The sequence below is a fragment of the Zootoca vivipara genome, chromosome 10, assembly GCF_965207765.1.
Source record: "Zootoca vivipara chromosome 10, rZooViv2.hap1.1, whole genome shotgun sequence".
Classification (NCBI taxonomy): Eukaryota; Metazoa; Chordata; class Lepidosauria; order Squamata; family Lacertidae; genus Zootoca; species Zootoca vivipara.
The window spans coordinates 30,891,920-30,909,641 of record NC_142593.1 but is presented as its reverse complement, the minus strand read 5'-3'; the positions used below and the strand labels follow the sequence as shown (position 1 = coordinate 30,909,641).

Here is a 17,722-nt window from a genome sequence, read left to right as displayed (position 1 = left end):
AAAATCCTATCTAAAATCGCATCCAAAATGGCGGACAGAACTCTGTTCGTAACTCGAAACATTTGTAAGTCGAGTCATTTGTAAGTCGAGGTACCACTGTACTCTCAAGATAAAACAGGCACCTACTATCTACAATTTTCAGAAAGAATTGAAGACATTTTTTATCTGTCTGGCTTTCCCAGCTGGATGAACTGATCAGTGTCATGAGTGCCTATTTTGTATGGCTTTAGTTTTGTTTTAAATACTGTATATTCCTGCGTATAAGACTACTTTTTGACCCAGGAAAATCTTCTCAAAAGTCGGGGGTCGTCTTATACGCCGGGTCGTATTTCTTATATGGCAAGTATATCCCAAACTCTATATTTTAACTGGAAAAGTTGGGGTCGTCTTATACGCCCAGTCGTCTTATATGCCGGAATATATCCGGTGTGTTTGTGTTTGTTTGTGTGGTGTGTGTGTGTGTTCTCAACTGTTTTTTTGCTATGTTTATTGTACATCACCTTGAGATGGCTGTTTAGCAGTAATAATAAAGTAGTGACTAGTACTGGATTAGTGTCTATATGTTTTATTCTGCTTCAGAATTAAAATATCACGAAATTTTGCTTTTTCTTTTTCTTCCCTTTTTCCTAAGGGCTCAACTCATTTGGTTTTCACTGGGAAACATCACTTTATGCCTCCGAGAGTTTACAGAATTAGACAGACTGAAAACTTGCTTGGTTTGTTTCTTCTTATTATTAAGTTATTATTTTAGTCCCAAAGGTAGTTGCTGTGAATGCTATTAACAGAAAGATATGAATTATTCAGCTAGTGGCATGTTTAAACGTCAGCTTCCATGCAAAGCCCACAATCAGCCTCCTGTTTTACAGAATTCTACAGTCACTTAAATTGCATTTAATTTACAAAGTATTGATTATAAGCTTAACTATGTTTAGCAAAAGGATAATATTAATTACTTTATTCCTTGGCATATACTTTACATGATTAAGTTCCTCTATGCTATTTCCCAGCATTTGTAGGCTGAGAATGTGGGGTAGGGCAGAGAGATATACACAACCAGGAAAAAGTGAGCAGTACAAATATTTCAGATTAAGCTATTAAAAAGGGTTGCTTTGTTCCAGTGAGGAGACAAGCTCAGAGAAGTAATACACAGGAACATTTGCTTTTTCCTATTTCTTTTTGCTTTTTTACTTGTTTTTTACTTGTTTTTATTTTTTTATTTGGTTTTGTGTTTATATATTCAGGCTAGGGGGGCATATTTCAAGGTTCTGGGATAACTATACACCAACTTTTTATATACAAGCCACCAAATATGTATTGTCTTGAGCATTTCTGGGCAGACTAGGACAGTCTGTATTAGTTTCTGATACAGGATCTCTTAAGGACCTTCTAATAGAGGACCTTGGGTGTAGGTCAGGGGTGAGGAGCTGCATTCGGCTGGTGGGCCAGATGCTTAATTTCTCCACCCGCAAGGGCCAACTTGGGCAGGACCGCCCACCAATCAAAGTTCAAAGGAGGTTGCTGTCATAGTAGCTTCCTTTGAAGACCTACTTTCAGGGCCAATCAGCTTCAAAGGGCCTTACTGTCACTGTTGGTCCATGGTTCCAGAAAGCAACTTTGAAGTCATCTCTTCCTTAAGTTCCAGCGGCTCAATCCTCTTCTTTGCCTCTGAGAACCTCAATGGGAGCTGCTTCTGCCTAGTAATTGAGGTCCAAAGGGCAATACCAAGGAAGACTAAGGATGAGGGAGGAACTGCTGCCTGTAAAATCCTGGCATCATATGAACAGCATCATATTTTCATTCTTTTAATGGGATTTTATGGCTATAATTTTTTGCAAGTTGCTTTGAGAGCTTCTTGGAGCATTCACAGCAAAACTATAAAAATAGCAAACATGCTTTCAATCTTTAGCAAATAACAAGACACAAAATATAGCTGTGGGAGCAATGGGTAGACCGCAACTATTTCTCTACCCTCAAGCTATGATGGTACATTTGTTATCATCTCAGCCACCTCAAAAATAGATGGCTCTATTTTTCATCACATTTCTTAGTTTTGTATTCTTGTAGCATTTAATCCAGCACTGGAGAGACAAGTGTGACAGGAAGAACCCTTCAGTTTTATTTCTTTGTTGGTACAAGATTAATAAGAAAACTTGCGCACCAAGGAAACTGAAGAGCACACTCCACATTCAGCCTGTCTTATAACCACCCATGCTACCACAAAAAAAAATGGCCAAAGGAAAAGTTAAGAATTTTCATATTTCACCTGCGAAACAACAAAAAGAATCCTATAAGAACAAGAACAAAATAAGACATACTTTTGACAATTTATGGGCCTTATCCAAAGTGAATTAAAGGCATTTTTAAAAGTTTGCATTATTCCTTTGCTCAGTAAAGAATGTAAGACAATGCATCTCATTAAAAATTGAAAGCACTTTGTTTGGGAACATGCTATGTGGAGTAAAGCAGAGGGAAAAAGAAAACTTGATGAGTCTCAAGAGGAAGTCTGGCATTGTAATTAGGCTTTTTTCCTCTGTCTTCCAACACCTACTGAGTAAAAATATCACAGCACAGATGCCCTGATCAACATTATTCAACGTTCTGGCTCAAAGAACACATGAAGTTAATTATGTATAGTTTTCCTCCCTGATATTTTTCGCTGTGTTTTTATATATATAAATAATCTAAAGCAACTACCCAGGCGTCAATCAATAAAAAAGATTCCTTACCCTTCCTTCTCTATCATTTTCCCACCTCCTGATTGCTCAATTCACCTTATTTTTGGCTTCCAAAGTCTCCTTAGAAGCAGGCTACAATTGTGTGCTTTCCCTATCCTCAATATCCCCCTCAATATATGAGAGAGAAACACACTCAGCCTGATCAGTGGTAGAAGTACCTTATTTATGGTCCATCCAGCCTTTCAACCGATCAGATTTGGTTCTACCCTCCCCGAAATCAGACCATTTTTCTCATCTAATGAGTGACAAAGAATTTCCATCCAGAAAGCCAATCAAAAGTGAAAAAACCCACTTTCCTCGGACCAGTCTGATGCAACTTACTACTTAACTCATCACACACAGAGTAAACTCTTCTAATTCAACATAAAACAAACCCTGTCCAAGTAAACACGTTTTAAAATGTGATTTATTCACACCTATATAGGTAAGGAGTCACACATAGACTTACTTCTGCTTCTTTTGGGGCAAAAGAGCTTCTTACAGAGTAATCCACCCCCAACTTTGTGTTTGGAGGGGGAGGAGAAAAATGGTATGCAGATATTACTCCACTTTGTACATTTTTTTACAATAGGAAGAAGTGTGTTTACTTGAATCAGGGACTGTATTTAATTTTCTTTAACACAACTACTTACAGCTGCTTGCATAATATGTAGGATCTATCTTTTACAATTAATAAGGAAGCAAATATACTCAAGCTTTGTTGTAATTAGGATGAACAACCAAAGAAGTATAGATCAAACAAGCTACAGTATGTTACTGAAACAGAGAGGCACAGTAACAGTGTTTCGGCTTTCCAGGGCCTTTATTTATAGCAATGTGTAAGATTACTTTTAAAGTCTCTTTCTAAATGAAATTTGTAATTTTCCATCAGGGATAACTTAAATGGGATCATTAGGGCTAAGCAGTAAATTAATGTACTTGGTATAATATGTCCTTAGGGATGCAAGCTTTAATCAGAACTGGGTAAGTGTTGAGAGTTGGATATTCTCTTTAGCTAAGGCCAATGCGAAATAGCTTCTCCCCAAAGAGCTGATAATATATGCCACTGTTCTGCTTTGATTCCCTGCCATCAGGATATTGAAATGCTTGCACTCAAGGAACAACAACGAGCAATAGATAAATTAATAGCTTAGATGGAGAAAAAGGAAAGACATTATGGGATCAATTTGTGCTCTCTCACACAGGAAGATCCAGGATCAATTGATTTCCACACCTGGCCTACAGATCAATGTCTGTGGGTGGGTTTAGCAAGGAAGCTTATTTTACATTCTGACACTTGAGAGGAAGTTCAGCTCTGTTTTTCTCTAACAGCCAGTGGAGGTCTCCCTACTCCTGTAGGGTGAAAAGGATTCAGTAAGTGACAAAATTCCTGCAGCACACAGTACAAATGGACTAAATTCATGAGAAGTGTTGACAAACTCCAAGAGATGCTTGGAGATGAACTTAGTGCTTCTAAAAGCCCACATTAAATGGGAGGAGTGGTTTCAAAGCCTGCAAATTATTCTATGCCCCTGATCAAGGTAAAACCCAGAGAAACCCCTTTCCACGTGTATCTCCCAACTCTTGCCATCTCTGCAAACCTTTCCACCAGCCTCCCAAACAAATTTCCACTAGTCCCTGGAAAGAGTAGCAGCGGAGGCTCTTTCCTTTCCTCATTCCTTTTCTGTCACTCTGACATGCTGAACAGGTGTTTGACTAAATGCAAAGCCTGAAGAATCTTGAAAGTTAGGTCGGTCAGTCGGTAAGGTAGGTCTGTCAGAGGTCGCTGCAACTCTGGAACTATATCTCCCATGCTCTCTGGATTTTGTGCGCCAGTATATGGTTATATGGTACATCAGGATATTAAGAGGGAGGGAGGCAAGGAACAAGGAGGGGAAGTTGTTCTGAAATTTGGTGGTTGCATGCTTCAAGATAGTAGAGGCTAGTGAAGATGGGTTGGGGCATTTCCCCAAATTCCCGGAATTACTTTGAAAAAAATACCAACCATTTTTGATAGACATTGGCTGCATTTGCATGGCATGGTAAGCACCTACTGCTTGAAGTTAGCATGGAAGGGAGCTTAACAACGAGGCCAGGTTCCGATGACACTCTCAATACAAAACAATATAGTGGTGCACTGTTTGTAGACCACCATCAGTCCACAGGTAGCTATCAGCTATCATGCTGATTTGATGGGATGCTGGCTCATTCATGCTTCTATAGTGTCAATATAGAATAAACCAGGCATTTATTCTTCTAAAGCATGAAGCTCATTCATGCTTCTATAGTGTCAATATAGAATAAACCAGGCATTTTATGTACAATTAAGTGGTATACAAATTTCGTTCAATCAATCAATCAATCAATCAATCATTTCCCTCCCCACCTAAAATGCATTGAATGCAAGGAGTTGCTTTTTCAAAAATGAAGAATAAAACAAAGACTCTCTCATTTTTGAGAAAGAGGCCTGGTTCACAGGAAACACTAAGCCATGATTCATAAATCATATTTTAATCTGAACATTCAAACTATGTCCAATGTTTTAACAAGTGTCTATTAACCACAAACAAAACATGTTCATAGTGTGTTGTAGGTAATAGTTTATTGCTGGTTTATAAACCATGGTTTAGATCAACCATGACTTAGCATGACTTAGCATGACTTAGATCAACCATGACAACCATGACTTAGAACTGGCCAAGCATCATTTCCAAACTCTCCCTTTGTTGTATCCTTTCCACCTTTCTAGAAATATTTGTTTTAAAAGTTATAGTTACACTAGCTGAGGCAGAGACAAGAACACTTATTCATTGCTTGGAGTTAAAAAGAAAAGGCTGGATTTACCACAATAGGTTAAGGTAAAGGTAAAGGTAAAGGTTACCTCTACCTCTATTTTAAATCAGAACCAGTGAGGGCGGTGAATGACCTGTGTGAGTGCCTGGAGGCAGTTGGAGGGTGGATAGTGGTTAACAGATTTAGGTTGAATCCTGACAAGACTGAAGTACTGTTTTGGGGGGGACAGGGGTGTGTGGGGGGGGGACTCCCTGGTCCTGAATGGGATAACTGTGCCCCTGAAGGACCAGGTGCGCAGCCTGGGAGTCCATGGAGGTGCAGGTTAATTCTGTGTCCAGGGCGGCTGTCTACCAGCTCCATCCGGTACGCAGGCTGAGACCCTACTTGCCCGCAGACTGTCTCACCAGAGTAGTGCGTGCTCTGGTCATCTCCCGCTTGGACTACTGCAATGTAGGCTACCTTTGAAGGTGACCTGGAAACTGCAATTAATTTAGACTGCGGAAGCCAGACTGGTGACTGGGAGCGGCCGCCGGGACCACATAACACTGGTCCTGAGAGATCTACATTGGCTCCCAGTACATTTCCGAGCACAATTCAAAGTGTTGGTGCTGACCTTTAAAGCCCTAAACGGCCTTGATCCTGTATATCTGAAGGAGCGTCTCCACCCCCATTGTTCAGCCCGGACACTGAGAGATCCAGCGGCGAAGGCCTTCTGGCGGTTCCCTCACTGTGAGAAGCAAAGCTACAGGGAACCAGGCAGAGGGCCTTCTCGGCAGTGGCACCCGCCCTGTGGAACACCCTCCCATCAGAGGTCAGAGAGATAAAAAACTACCTGACATTTAGAAAATACCTAAAGGCAGCCCTGTTTAGGGAAGTTTTTAGTCTGTTATATTTTAATGTATTTTGATGTGTGTTGGAAGCCGCCCAGAGTTACATTCAATGCCTTCTTGGTGGTGGTGCCCGCCCTGTAGAACACCCTCCCATCAGATGTCAAAGAGAAAAACAGCTACCAGATTTTTAGAAGACATCTGAAGGCAGCCCTGTTTAGGGAGGCTTTTAATGTTTAATAGATTATTTTATTTCATTTTTCTGTTGGAAGACACCCAGAGTGGCTGGGGAAACCCAGCCAGATGAGTGGGGTATAAATAATAAATTATTGCTATTATTACTATTAAAATCAAAGATATAAGATGCTATATCTTCCAACAAAGATAAATCAGCATTTTTTGTTCTTCCTAATGAAGCAGTAAGCATTTAACATGGATGTTCTTTTATTAATTCTGTAAATCTACAAGGAGTGCTTTAAAGTTAGATATGAGTGCGTCTCCCTTAATTTGCTTTTAACGCCATAGCCACTGACCCTCTAAATTGCAAACCAATTATAAACATTGTAGTTCTTGTAGTAGTTGCATGCTGGGAACATAAATTTAGAATGGTAATTTTAATATTCAGTTCATTAGGATGATGCTGGAAAAAATAAATTACATATTTATTGGTTAGTGTTTGTCATGCACCTGGAAAATGGAGGGGGTGGCACATTTACAACAAAAGAAAAGTACACAACACACCTAACAATGCAGTCCTGTACATGTTTACTGAGAAGTAAGTCCCACTTAATTGAAATCTTTCATATGATATGTAACATGAAAAAACTCAGACAGGGAGAGTTCAATATTGTTAATAGAAAGCAAAGACTGCCACTTCCTCTTGCTGCTGTTTTTAAGTTAAATATTTTAAAGCTATTGGGTGGTTTCCAACATTAGTCATATTCGGAGTAGACCCACTGAAATCAATGGACTTTAGTCCAATAAGTGAGATCCAGTGCAGTATGAGCAGTCTTCCTTTCTTCTTTCCTGCTCACCCTGTTCACTGTTGTTGTTGCATATGCAGGCTGCAACAACTAGCTCTCACCCGCTGATTTAAATGAGTCTACTCTGAGCATGGCTTACAGTGGTGCCTCGCTAGACGAATTTAATTCGTTCCACGGGTCAATTCTTATAACGAAAAATTCGTCTAGTAAATCCCATAGGAATGCATTGATTTTATTTATTTATTTATTGCCCATAGGTAAAGGTAAAGGGACGTCTGACCATTAGGTCCAGTCGTGACTGACTCTGGGGTTGGACGCTCATCTCGCATTATTGGCCGAGGGAGCCGGCGTACAGCTTCCAGGTCATGTGGCCAGCATGACAAAGCCGCTTCTGGCAAACCAGAGCAGCACACGGAACCGCCGTTTACCTTCCCGCTGTAGCGGTCCCTATTTATCTACTTGCACTTTGACATGCTTTCGAACTGCTAGGTTGGCAGGAGTTTATTGCCCATAGGAACACATTAATTGAATTTCAATGCATTCCTATGGGAAACCACGATTCGCTAGACGAATTTTTCGTAAAAATTTTTCGTTAAGCGAAAAATTCGTCTTACAGGGCGTTCGTCTAGTGAGGCACCACTGTAATTGGATATCATCCATTTATTCCATTTCTCTTCCCCCCTTCATCACACAGTGACAAACATTCTTGTGTTGAACCAAAGGAAGCTCTGTAAACATCATCTTGGTATACAATAGTTGTTATAACAACGAGCTTATGCATATGTTTACATTCACTTGGAGTGCTGGGCTCTGACCCCAGAAAGGGAAACTATCCATAAGACTTGGGCATTTGCCACCTATGCCATCATCCGGTCAGGTGAAGTGATGGGAAGACCTGGCCAAAGTGACATAAGCTGCTTTAGTTACAGGTAGGTAGCCGTGTTGGTCTGAGTCGAAGCAAAATAAAAAAATTCCTTCAGTAGCACCTTAAAGACCAACTAAGTTTATATTTTGGTATGAGCTTTCGTGTGCATGCACGAATCTGAAGAAGTGTGCATGCACACGAAAGCTCATACCAAAATATAAACTTAGTTGGTCTTTAAGGTGCTACTGAAGGAATTTTTTTATAAGCTGCTTTGTGTATAAAGAATGTATGGACATTTGCTTTGGATGCAGACAAACTATCTTCTTACTGGGGTGTCCACCCTATGTCTCTAAAGGCTGGGAGACCTGGCAGGCTTATTTGCTGTAAGCCTATACCTTCCTATAATAAAGGACTAGAACTGATCACTGGCATTTTGGGCATACACTACTTCTTTGGTATCCCTGTACCCAACCACTCCTACGAGCCCTCCTTTGGGCCAGTGGATCAGGACATTTCTCATCATATTAATCATAAGCCACGATTAGAGGACTCTGAAATGGCAGTATATGCATTGTCATATAACCAAAAATAGCAAGCAAATGTCCAGATTATATATACCCCTCTGGCAACGGTTCATTAACGTGAGAAGCCTCAAAGGCAATCTTTCTCTTACGTTACTCTCTCTGGTGGCTGGAACTCTTGTAAATACCATCCGTTAAAACTCCCACTGAGTTAGGTAGTGACCTATTGCGTTTTATGAAGCGGAGGGGGTGGTAATGTGTAACAATATTCCTTTCAGCAGATGGTGCTACTGGAGTAATAATGAACAAATACATTTCTGCAAACTGGAATGTATGCTCAACAGATTTTTGTGGTGGCAGGTTCCTGCTTTCTGATAAGGCCTGGAGCACTTAAAAGGTCTACAGCTATTGCAATAAAAGTGCCTCCTCATAAGTCTAGGCCTCAATTAAAGGTTGTAAATAAGAATCCTGGTAATAGTTTGCCATTTGTGTTCATCAGTTACTTAAGTGATGTTGGCAACAGAGGCTAGGAGACTTCCTGACACACACACACCCTCTCACAGCTCCATCTGTTACCTGAATCCATGGCCATCTGTCGTTTTCTGCTGCAGTCCAAGCATTTACAAGACCTTTCTTGTTAAGTCGTGCATAGTAAGGATACCATTTCTGGAGCCCAAAAAGTGCCCGATGGGTAGATGATGCAGTTATTTGCTGGTTTGAAATTATTCCGCCTTCAATTCCCAATGGCCCAGAGCATTCTGTAGGAAAAGAAGGGATGAAAAGAAGAAAAAGATACAGAAGATTTGAAACACAAGATTATGGATAATAGATTCCTGACTAGGGACAGGTGAATCTGTCAATTTCTCCCCCCCCCCATAATTTCTCATTTCTCCTATCATAAATTTGGTTCTCTACATTTTCACATCAGTTTGTTCATGTTCTTTTTGGAGTATACAGCATTTATTTGATTAATATTCTATATCTTTGATCCTTTGCTTTAAAGATTTTTTTGATTTTCTTTTAAAAAAATCATATTTCTCTGTAGGTTTATTTCACTGTATTTTGATCTATCATTAAAGATGAAAATAAAACCTGTGATTTCAAAGCCTGGTAATAGTGTTAGAGGAAAATCAATTTATTTCATTGAGGGGGGAAAAGCATTTCATATATAATCAGGATCATACATTTCATCTATGAACAGATTTGTTAGCTGCTGCTAAAACTAGCAGAAGCCCAGTTACAACAGGAGTTTTAGTCAATATACTTCCTTGATGAGAAAAATTGGTATAAGTTCAGACAATTCTGAACAAACAAAATGTTTTGGCAAGGAGGAGAAAGTAGAATCCCATATTAGTACTAAACAATATATTTATTTTATTCTATTTATTTAATAAAAAGACAACATCAAAACATTAAACGGGTTGTTAAGACATACCACATCATCATGTATTCCCTTTTGCCACCCTATTTCCCCGAGGTGCTCAGATTTCCTTCTGACCAAGAAACAAAACATTGTTTCCTGGATTATCTGAACTGAGTAAACTATGGTTTGCAAACCAGGAGACCAACCACTTCTCAGTGTAGAAAATCCACAGCTAGAGATTTCAAATATAGTTTAAACTATTGTATACATTCATGGTTTGTCCTGTTCAGATATAACAATGAGCTATGGTGTGCCATTAAAAACAAAGGAGGGAATCAGAGCACATGGAGGAAAGAGAGAGGATGCTAATATAGGCCATATTCATGTACAGGAGGCTGATGTCAACTCCTGACATCCTTAAGCAGCTGCCAAGACTGCCAGGCCCACAGCTGCTACCTATCCTTTACTCTACACATTGAGCTTCACCAGATGAGTGGATCTAGCCACCCTCTTATTTTCCCACAATGCTCCTGACATAGAGTCATTCTGGGTGCACTGTGGGAAATTAAAAAGGTGACTACACACAGCTCTCCACCACTGTTTAAAGCATTGCCACTGAAGTCAAATAGGTTCACTGAAATCCACTGACAATGGAGAGGGGGACACAAAAGCACACTTTGCCCTGATTCCCCTCTAACGTGGAAGCAGTCCTGTTAGTATCATGGTTTGGGTGTTATGTGTGAATTTACCCAGTGGCTATTGAACCAGAGTTCTACAAATGCAGGGAGCTTCCATTGCCAGCTTCAGCAAACGTTTGTGTGCAAAGGCAGCACAGTTCAGTTCCCATCAACAATTGGTAATGTGTCAAAAAGTGGGAGGCATCACTGGTGTGCTTAGAGTAGCAGTAGGGGCAGGAATAATTTATATCAGGAATAATTTACATCACAATCTGATGATGGCTTAAATGAATCTCTAATAGGTGCAAAACAAAATGTAATATCTTTAAAATAATGGTTGCCAGAAGAGATTGCTTTATTGTTATCCACTGTGATGCTGCAGTCTTGGATGCATTCATTTAACTTATCCAGCTAGCAGAGCTCCACAAGAAGCCACCAGAAGTTCAACACAAACAGGTTTCAAATGGGAGACATGTGAAAAGCAAATATGCTTTAGACATCTGTGGTCCGCTTCTCCTTCCAGTGCCTAATTTTGTGGAATGAGATAACTCTGGCTGTGCTTAGTATGGCATGATAATAGTACTGCACACAAACCCTGACAGTGGGATTGTAGATGACCTCTGATACTATGGTAGTTAATACTGATTCATGCATAAACTTCTCAATGTGCAATTTAGCTCACAGCTATTCCTGTTCTTTCACTGCTGTTTTGTAAGAGCACTTTGCTTTGGGAGGAGTAAAAAATAAAGGAAAATAAACTTTATGGAGGATCTTGATAGAAAGGTTGGAATGAATATTGTGGTAGTTTGTTTATTTCGTATTATTACCATAACCAATAGAAACTATATGGGCCATTATTGGTCCTTTTTCATCCATAGCACAAAGCCTATTTTCTGCAAAGGACCAGAATGTACTGCACAAAAGCACTTGAAGACACAGAATCTTCTTTCCTTCCAGCAGACGCAGAACACTTTTCAAGCTGCTTCATTACTGTGGTACTATAAAATTATATGATTATGACTACAGGAACAATTTTAGGGGGCTATCCATTTTACTGACAGCTATTTAAAACCGTTGGCAGCCACAGATTACTGGTCCAATTTTAATTCTGCACATATTCAGTGATAATTGAACATGACTCCCCCACCCTGCTCAACTTTATGAATAGAAGCCAAGCTTCTTTCTCAAGGTGGTATTTACTAAATTTTTGGAGAGCCCTTGATCTATATAGCAAGTGCATACTTGTGCTCCCTAGAAGATGCGAATCCTCATTTGAACTTTGCCACAATATATTGAAAGGGGAAAAAAAATTGTCCTTCATCTTTTTCTTTTGAGCAAGGAAAAAGTGCCTTCTTAGCAGTGAAGTTCTTTGTCTACTACAAATAATGTTGAAAGGGTAGGAGGCTGAAGAAGGTGAAATTTGCAGCCTCTTTACTCCATGCCACCACCACCCCGGATCAGGTAGGAGCACGTAAGGGCTGGCTTTTGAGGCACATTCAAAATAAATATGGAGGTCATTTGATATCTACTGACATGTCTTCAAGGTCAAGGACAGCTCCAGGCCTGAAAGCCACATGCAACCACCAAAGTCTTAGTTAAAGGCAGCCATGGTGCAGGCCAAGAATGAAGGCTTTATGTGTTGCAGTAGCCCTACACTAAAGGAGCAATCCTATAGCAAGAATCAGCAGGATGAGGGGCTAGGATCTAGTGGATCTCTGGCAGAACCAAGAAGTTCCCAGCACAGCCAGGCTGCCCCAGCCTAACTCCCTCTTCCTTGGCTCAGTAGAAGATATGCTGCAGGTAGAAGAGAATGACATAGGAGATCTTCTTTCCACTCACAGATTCCTATGCTGGATGTCAAGCCATTGTATGAATGGCTGGATAACCAATGCCTCTGAAAAGTTAGAGTTTCAAATGTCAGTGGTTACAGGACAAAGAGAAACTTTTTCTTGTTATCATATTATTTATTGTTCAGAAAGCGGTTCTAATTTTGTCCTGTCAATATAATTTTGCTCCCTGTCAAAGAAGATATGTATACAACATATTGTTCCCTGTTTTTTCTCTCTAATATGGGTAAGCCCACAGGTATGCTAGTGTTTCTGTATGTATTGTCGGCATACATCAATCAATGAGGATATTAAAAAAAAAACCTTCATCAATTTCATAAAATGCATTTTGGTCAATTAATGCTGAGTTGTATTGCTTTGTCTTGTCACATCTTTCCAGTTAAATTTTCAACTGAGAGGTCATCTGCATTACTGTGGCCAACCTACACAAAAGCACCATCAAGTATAATGCACTTAACATTGGTGGAAGGTACTGTACTCCCTTCAGATAATAGCTTGCTTTAGCTATGCTGCTAAATCCTTTTCTTCCAAGTGTGGCCTTCCTCATGTATTTTAAATTGTATTCTTTCTTCTCTAAAATTTAAAAGCAACAAAAGGCTTCTCCTAAAAGATGACAACAGCATTACAAGACACATTTACCAAGATAGCTTAAAACATACCAGCTGGCCTAATTCTTCAGTAAAGACTGAGAATGTATCACATGTCCTTTGTAAACCATCAAGAATGCAATGCTAATGCAAAATGTTAAAAATGAGCTATTGCCACCATACAAAGCACAACTGCATGCAAATTGCTCTAATTTAAATACGTTTCAAAAGCCACAAAGCCCGCTATTTTATTTTATTTAAATATCTATATTAGCTTTTGAAACTTCTAATAATTGTGCCAGATGTCAGTCATGTAATGTACCCCATGAACGTGGGCTAGAGGAGCCCGCATAAATTTATTTGTAGAATCAGAGCCACGTCTTAAATTGAAATGCAAATATGATTGACACAGATACAAAGAAAGGTTTCAGGCATGTGAGAGAAGATCCAGAATTAATGTTTGCAATAAATGATGCTCAACTAAATTGCCCTCCCTAATAGAGGGAAAATATCCAAGTTGCAGATTGCCAAACATTATGTGCTAAAACTAGTCAAGACTCTGTTGGGCCCAATTGCACCCTGTTTTCCCATCTTAAACTAATGTGATGCAAATCTTATTTTATTTTGTACAATTTATATATTGCTTGATTGCAAAAAAAGCAAAAACAAACAAACAAACAGTGGTTTATAAAAAGAAAAAGAAAAAAACAGCAAAATCATCACCAAAACAGCCAATCAAATAATAATAATTAAAATCAGCAATAAGATAAAAACAGATTAAAACACATCTACTGTACACATTTTCCAAATCTGGGTAGGCTTGTCTATGCAAAAATGTTTTTGGCAGGTGCCAAAAAGAGTACAGTGAACAGATTTATATATTTCATATATATATATATATATATATATATATATATATATATATATATATACAAGGAGTTGCAGGGAATGGGAGATCACCACATGCCTCCCAAATGCTCTATGGAACTTCTTCATGAATGGATGGGTGCTTTTTCCCATAGCACTAGACAGATACTTCTGGGAACCCGCTGATAAGAGTTCAATAGTTCTTGCTCTACTGATGGGCTTCGTGGGGGCATCTGGTTGAAAACTCAACCTCTATTCTGATGATTTCTTCTAGAAGTGCTCTTACACTTAAGTGTTTCTGAGAGGTCAGGAATGAGTATGCAAAAAAAAAAAGTGAAGTAAAGCGAGACCATGGCAACCATTTCTAAACAAGTAATGATTACGATGCAAGGCTGGTCAAATGTGTTTTGCTGCCTGGGGTGGAGATGACATCCCCTCATTCCATGTACAAAATCTGACTGGACTAGCAGCTGAATTTCATTTCAACACTGGTGCTGGGTCAGCACTTTCCAACACACATGCTAGTTTAGGGGATGCAGAGCAGGCCAAACAAGGCACACCACCCTGAGTTTAGATGACACACAAGCCAAACCTTGGTTTAGTTTGACGTGACAGCAAAAAGGACCAGGGAGAAGCAAAGCTGCTATCAGCTTCATTCTAGGAACTCACATGAATACATGTTTTGCCAAGCCAAGGTTTGGCTTAGCTTAACATGTAAACTAAGCTAAAGCAATGAATTTATCTTAACTGAAGAGTGTCTATATTTTGTTGACAAAATAGTTGCTTGGAGATTTTCTTTCTGCTAACCTGGAACCTGATAACTAAATAATAACAGCAAACAGTTTCGACATTCTCATACGTGAATGAATGATGCCCAATTCTCTGCCTATAGGCTATATGGGTAAGGTAATTTCTTGTTAAAGATGCACAAATTTATGAAATTCTGAGGCTGTATTGGGGACCAAATAAGGGGGAAAACACTGTAGGCAGGTAGTAAAACAAAATAATAATAATAATAATAATAATAATAATAATAATAATAATAATAAGGAAGACTGATAATTAATGTGTCCACATATGATTTAGAAAAATAAAAGGCTTGATCTTTGAATGGAGCACATAATGAAATTGGCACTACTTCAGGAATTTCTGATGAGATATTTCTAATATTCAGTCTGACTAAAGACAGCAGAAGGTAACATCATTTGTGTTGGTACAGCGAATAACTTCACTATAGGCTTGTGCTGGCAGACTGCTTTGGGAATTGCATCATTAATTTAAATCCTGCCTAACAAGATCTGCTAAATATCCCTAAATAAATTTATCACTCTTAGAACAATATAAAAGCCTCCTAATCCAAAGTTGCTATTCTTACTGAAATATAAAAAATCAATAGACCGACTTAGGCAGGCTTTAATCTTATGGTCCTATTATCTACATGTACAATAGAATAAAGCGGTAGAATGAATGGGCTGTCCAATTCAGACTGCAGGCATGTGGTCACAGTTCTGGACACCCTGTTACATACACTCCAACATTTCTCCAATGAAAACAGGGACAGCCCATAATGATAATTTTACTATTTATACCCCACAAACCTTACTAGCTTGCCCTGCCATACCCTCCAACATTTCTCCAATGAAATTAGGGACATCCTAAGGAAAAGTGGGACATTCTGGGATCAAATCAGAAACCCACACACCACAGACCCTCCAAGTGTCCCTATTTTGATCAAATCAGAAACTGTTGGAGGGTTTGGAGTTATTCGACTCCTGAGCGGTCTGAAGAAAATCCTGTGTAGGGAAGGTTTTTTTAAAAAATGTTCAATGTTTTATTATGTTGGAAGCTGCCCAGAGTGGCTGGGGCAACCCCCTGCTTGGCAGGGGGTTGGACTGGATGGCCTTGTGGTCTCTTCCAACTCTATGATTCTATTATTCTAAGATGTGCAGGGTATAAATAGTAAAATTATCATTATGGAAAGGGACGTCCCTATTTTCATTGGAGAAATGTTGGAGGATATGGCACTTTCGCTTCAGGTTGGGCTTCAGGGTGATAGCTGGATGCCATGATTTGGGACCCAGCTGGATGTCATGACCTAGGGCCAGATGTCAGGACTCATAGTGTCAACACAGCACAGCACACAACTTCTCTCACATTCTCTGTCATATTTCTGAGACCTGGGTTCCATAACTCAGAGGTATCGTAGCTCAGAGCCATACCTCAGAGCTGTAACTCAGAGGTGACATAACTCTGATTTTGCACATCATGTACACAGCTGACCTCAGCCTGCTGAGTCTGCATAAACACATTCCCACAGTCACAACCACAATATTCTCATAGTTACAACTGCAAGGCCAGTTACGCCTAGCCTGGCCTGGCCTAAGCTCGAGATAAGGGAGCGTCAGGAAGTAAGGGTAAAGGACCCCTGGAAAGTTAAGTAAGTCCAGTCAAAGGTGACTACAGGGTGTGGTGCTCATCTTGCTTTAAGGCCAAGGGAGCCGGCATTCATCCACAGACAGCTTTCTGGGTCATGTGGCCAGCATGGCTAAACCACTCCTGGTGCAACAGAACACCATGACAGAAACCAGAGTGCACAGAAATGTCATTTACCTCCCTGTCACAGCAGTACTTATTTATCTACTTGCACTGGTATGCTTTTGAACAGCTAGGTTGGCAGAAGCTGAGACAGAGCAACAGAAGCTCACCCCATCATGTGGATTTGAACCACTGACCTTCCGATTGGCAACCCCAAGGGGCTCAGTGGTTTAGACTACAGCACCATCCACATCCCTTTTCAGGAAATAACTGTACTATAGCCAAGTAGAAAACTACCTGACTTAAGTATGCTTTGTCCACATGCATTCCTAGCCAATAGCGACACAGGAGATCATGTGTCTGTGTTCGCTACAATTGTATAAATGCTTTGTGCATTCTTTGTTCTACACTTAGTCTCTTGGGAAGTATCCAACTGAGATTCTGTTCTGTGGCTCAGAATAAAATATTTTTACCTTTCAACCCTCTGTCTCTTTATTGGCTTGGGAGGGACAGCGTTTTCAATTTGTTATCTGGGGGCACCCCAGTGAAAGGTTCCAGGGGTGTGTGCTTCTGTCCAGATGCTCATTTGGGGGCCAATGGGCCACAGCACTCCCCAAAATGGCATTCCTGAAGGGGTCGCCTCTATTTGATGCACGCCATAGAGGGATCTTTAACACAGAATCAACCCTGCAAAATAATTAAGCAGCCATTGGATTGGTTGTTTCAGGATACATACCCAATGCCAATGCCAAAATCTACTTACTACATCTGTTATCCATAAGGTTGTGGTCAATTTGAACCCAAGATGTTTGTCCTGTGTGTTTATTGTATTTTTCCACAGTATGGGCCCTGCCAGCCCCGTGTTTCCTGCTCCTGGGCCCCCAATAAAGCTTGCTCACTTAATGGCCATGTTGCAGCACTTAGTTGGACTTCATGCAACACTTATACTCTATTCAAGTGGTTCCCCTATAGTCCCCTGCACCTGCCTAAACAGGCTCCAGAGGCTCCCCAACCTCCCCGGAAAGATTTAGGGAGCAAAGCTGCAGAGGGCCATAGCTCAGTGGTAGATCATCTACCTTGCATGCCAAAGGTCCCAGGTTCAACCCCTGGCTTCTCCAGGTAGGGTGAGAAAGATCCATGCCT

The 17,722-nt window shown here is 40.1% G+C and overlaps 1 protein-coding gene across 1 annotated transcript in view; it reads right to left on the bottom strand.

The window, feature by feature from the left end:
- The window catches only part of EDIL3 (EGF like and discoidin domains 3), a 223,957-nt gene that overhangs the window by 68,158 nt on the left and 138,077 nt on the right, over positions 1-17,722 (bottom strand). Inside the window, exon 6 of the mRNA XM_060280211.2 lies at positions 9,280-9,461. Coding sequence (XP_060136194.1) covers positions 9,280-9,461 — 182 coding nt within the window. The remainder of the gene's footprint in view (positions 1-9,279; positions 9,462-17,722) is intronic.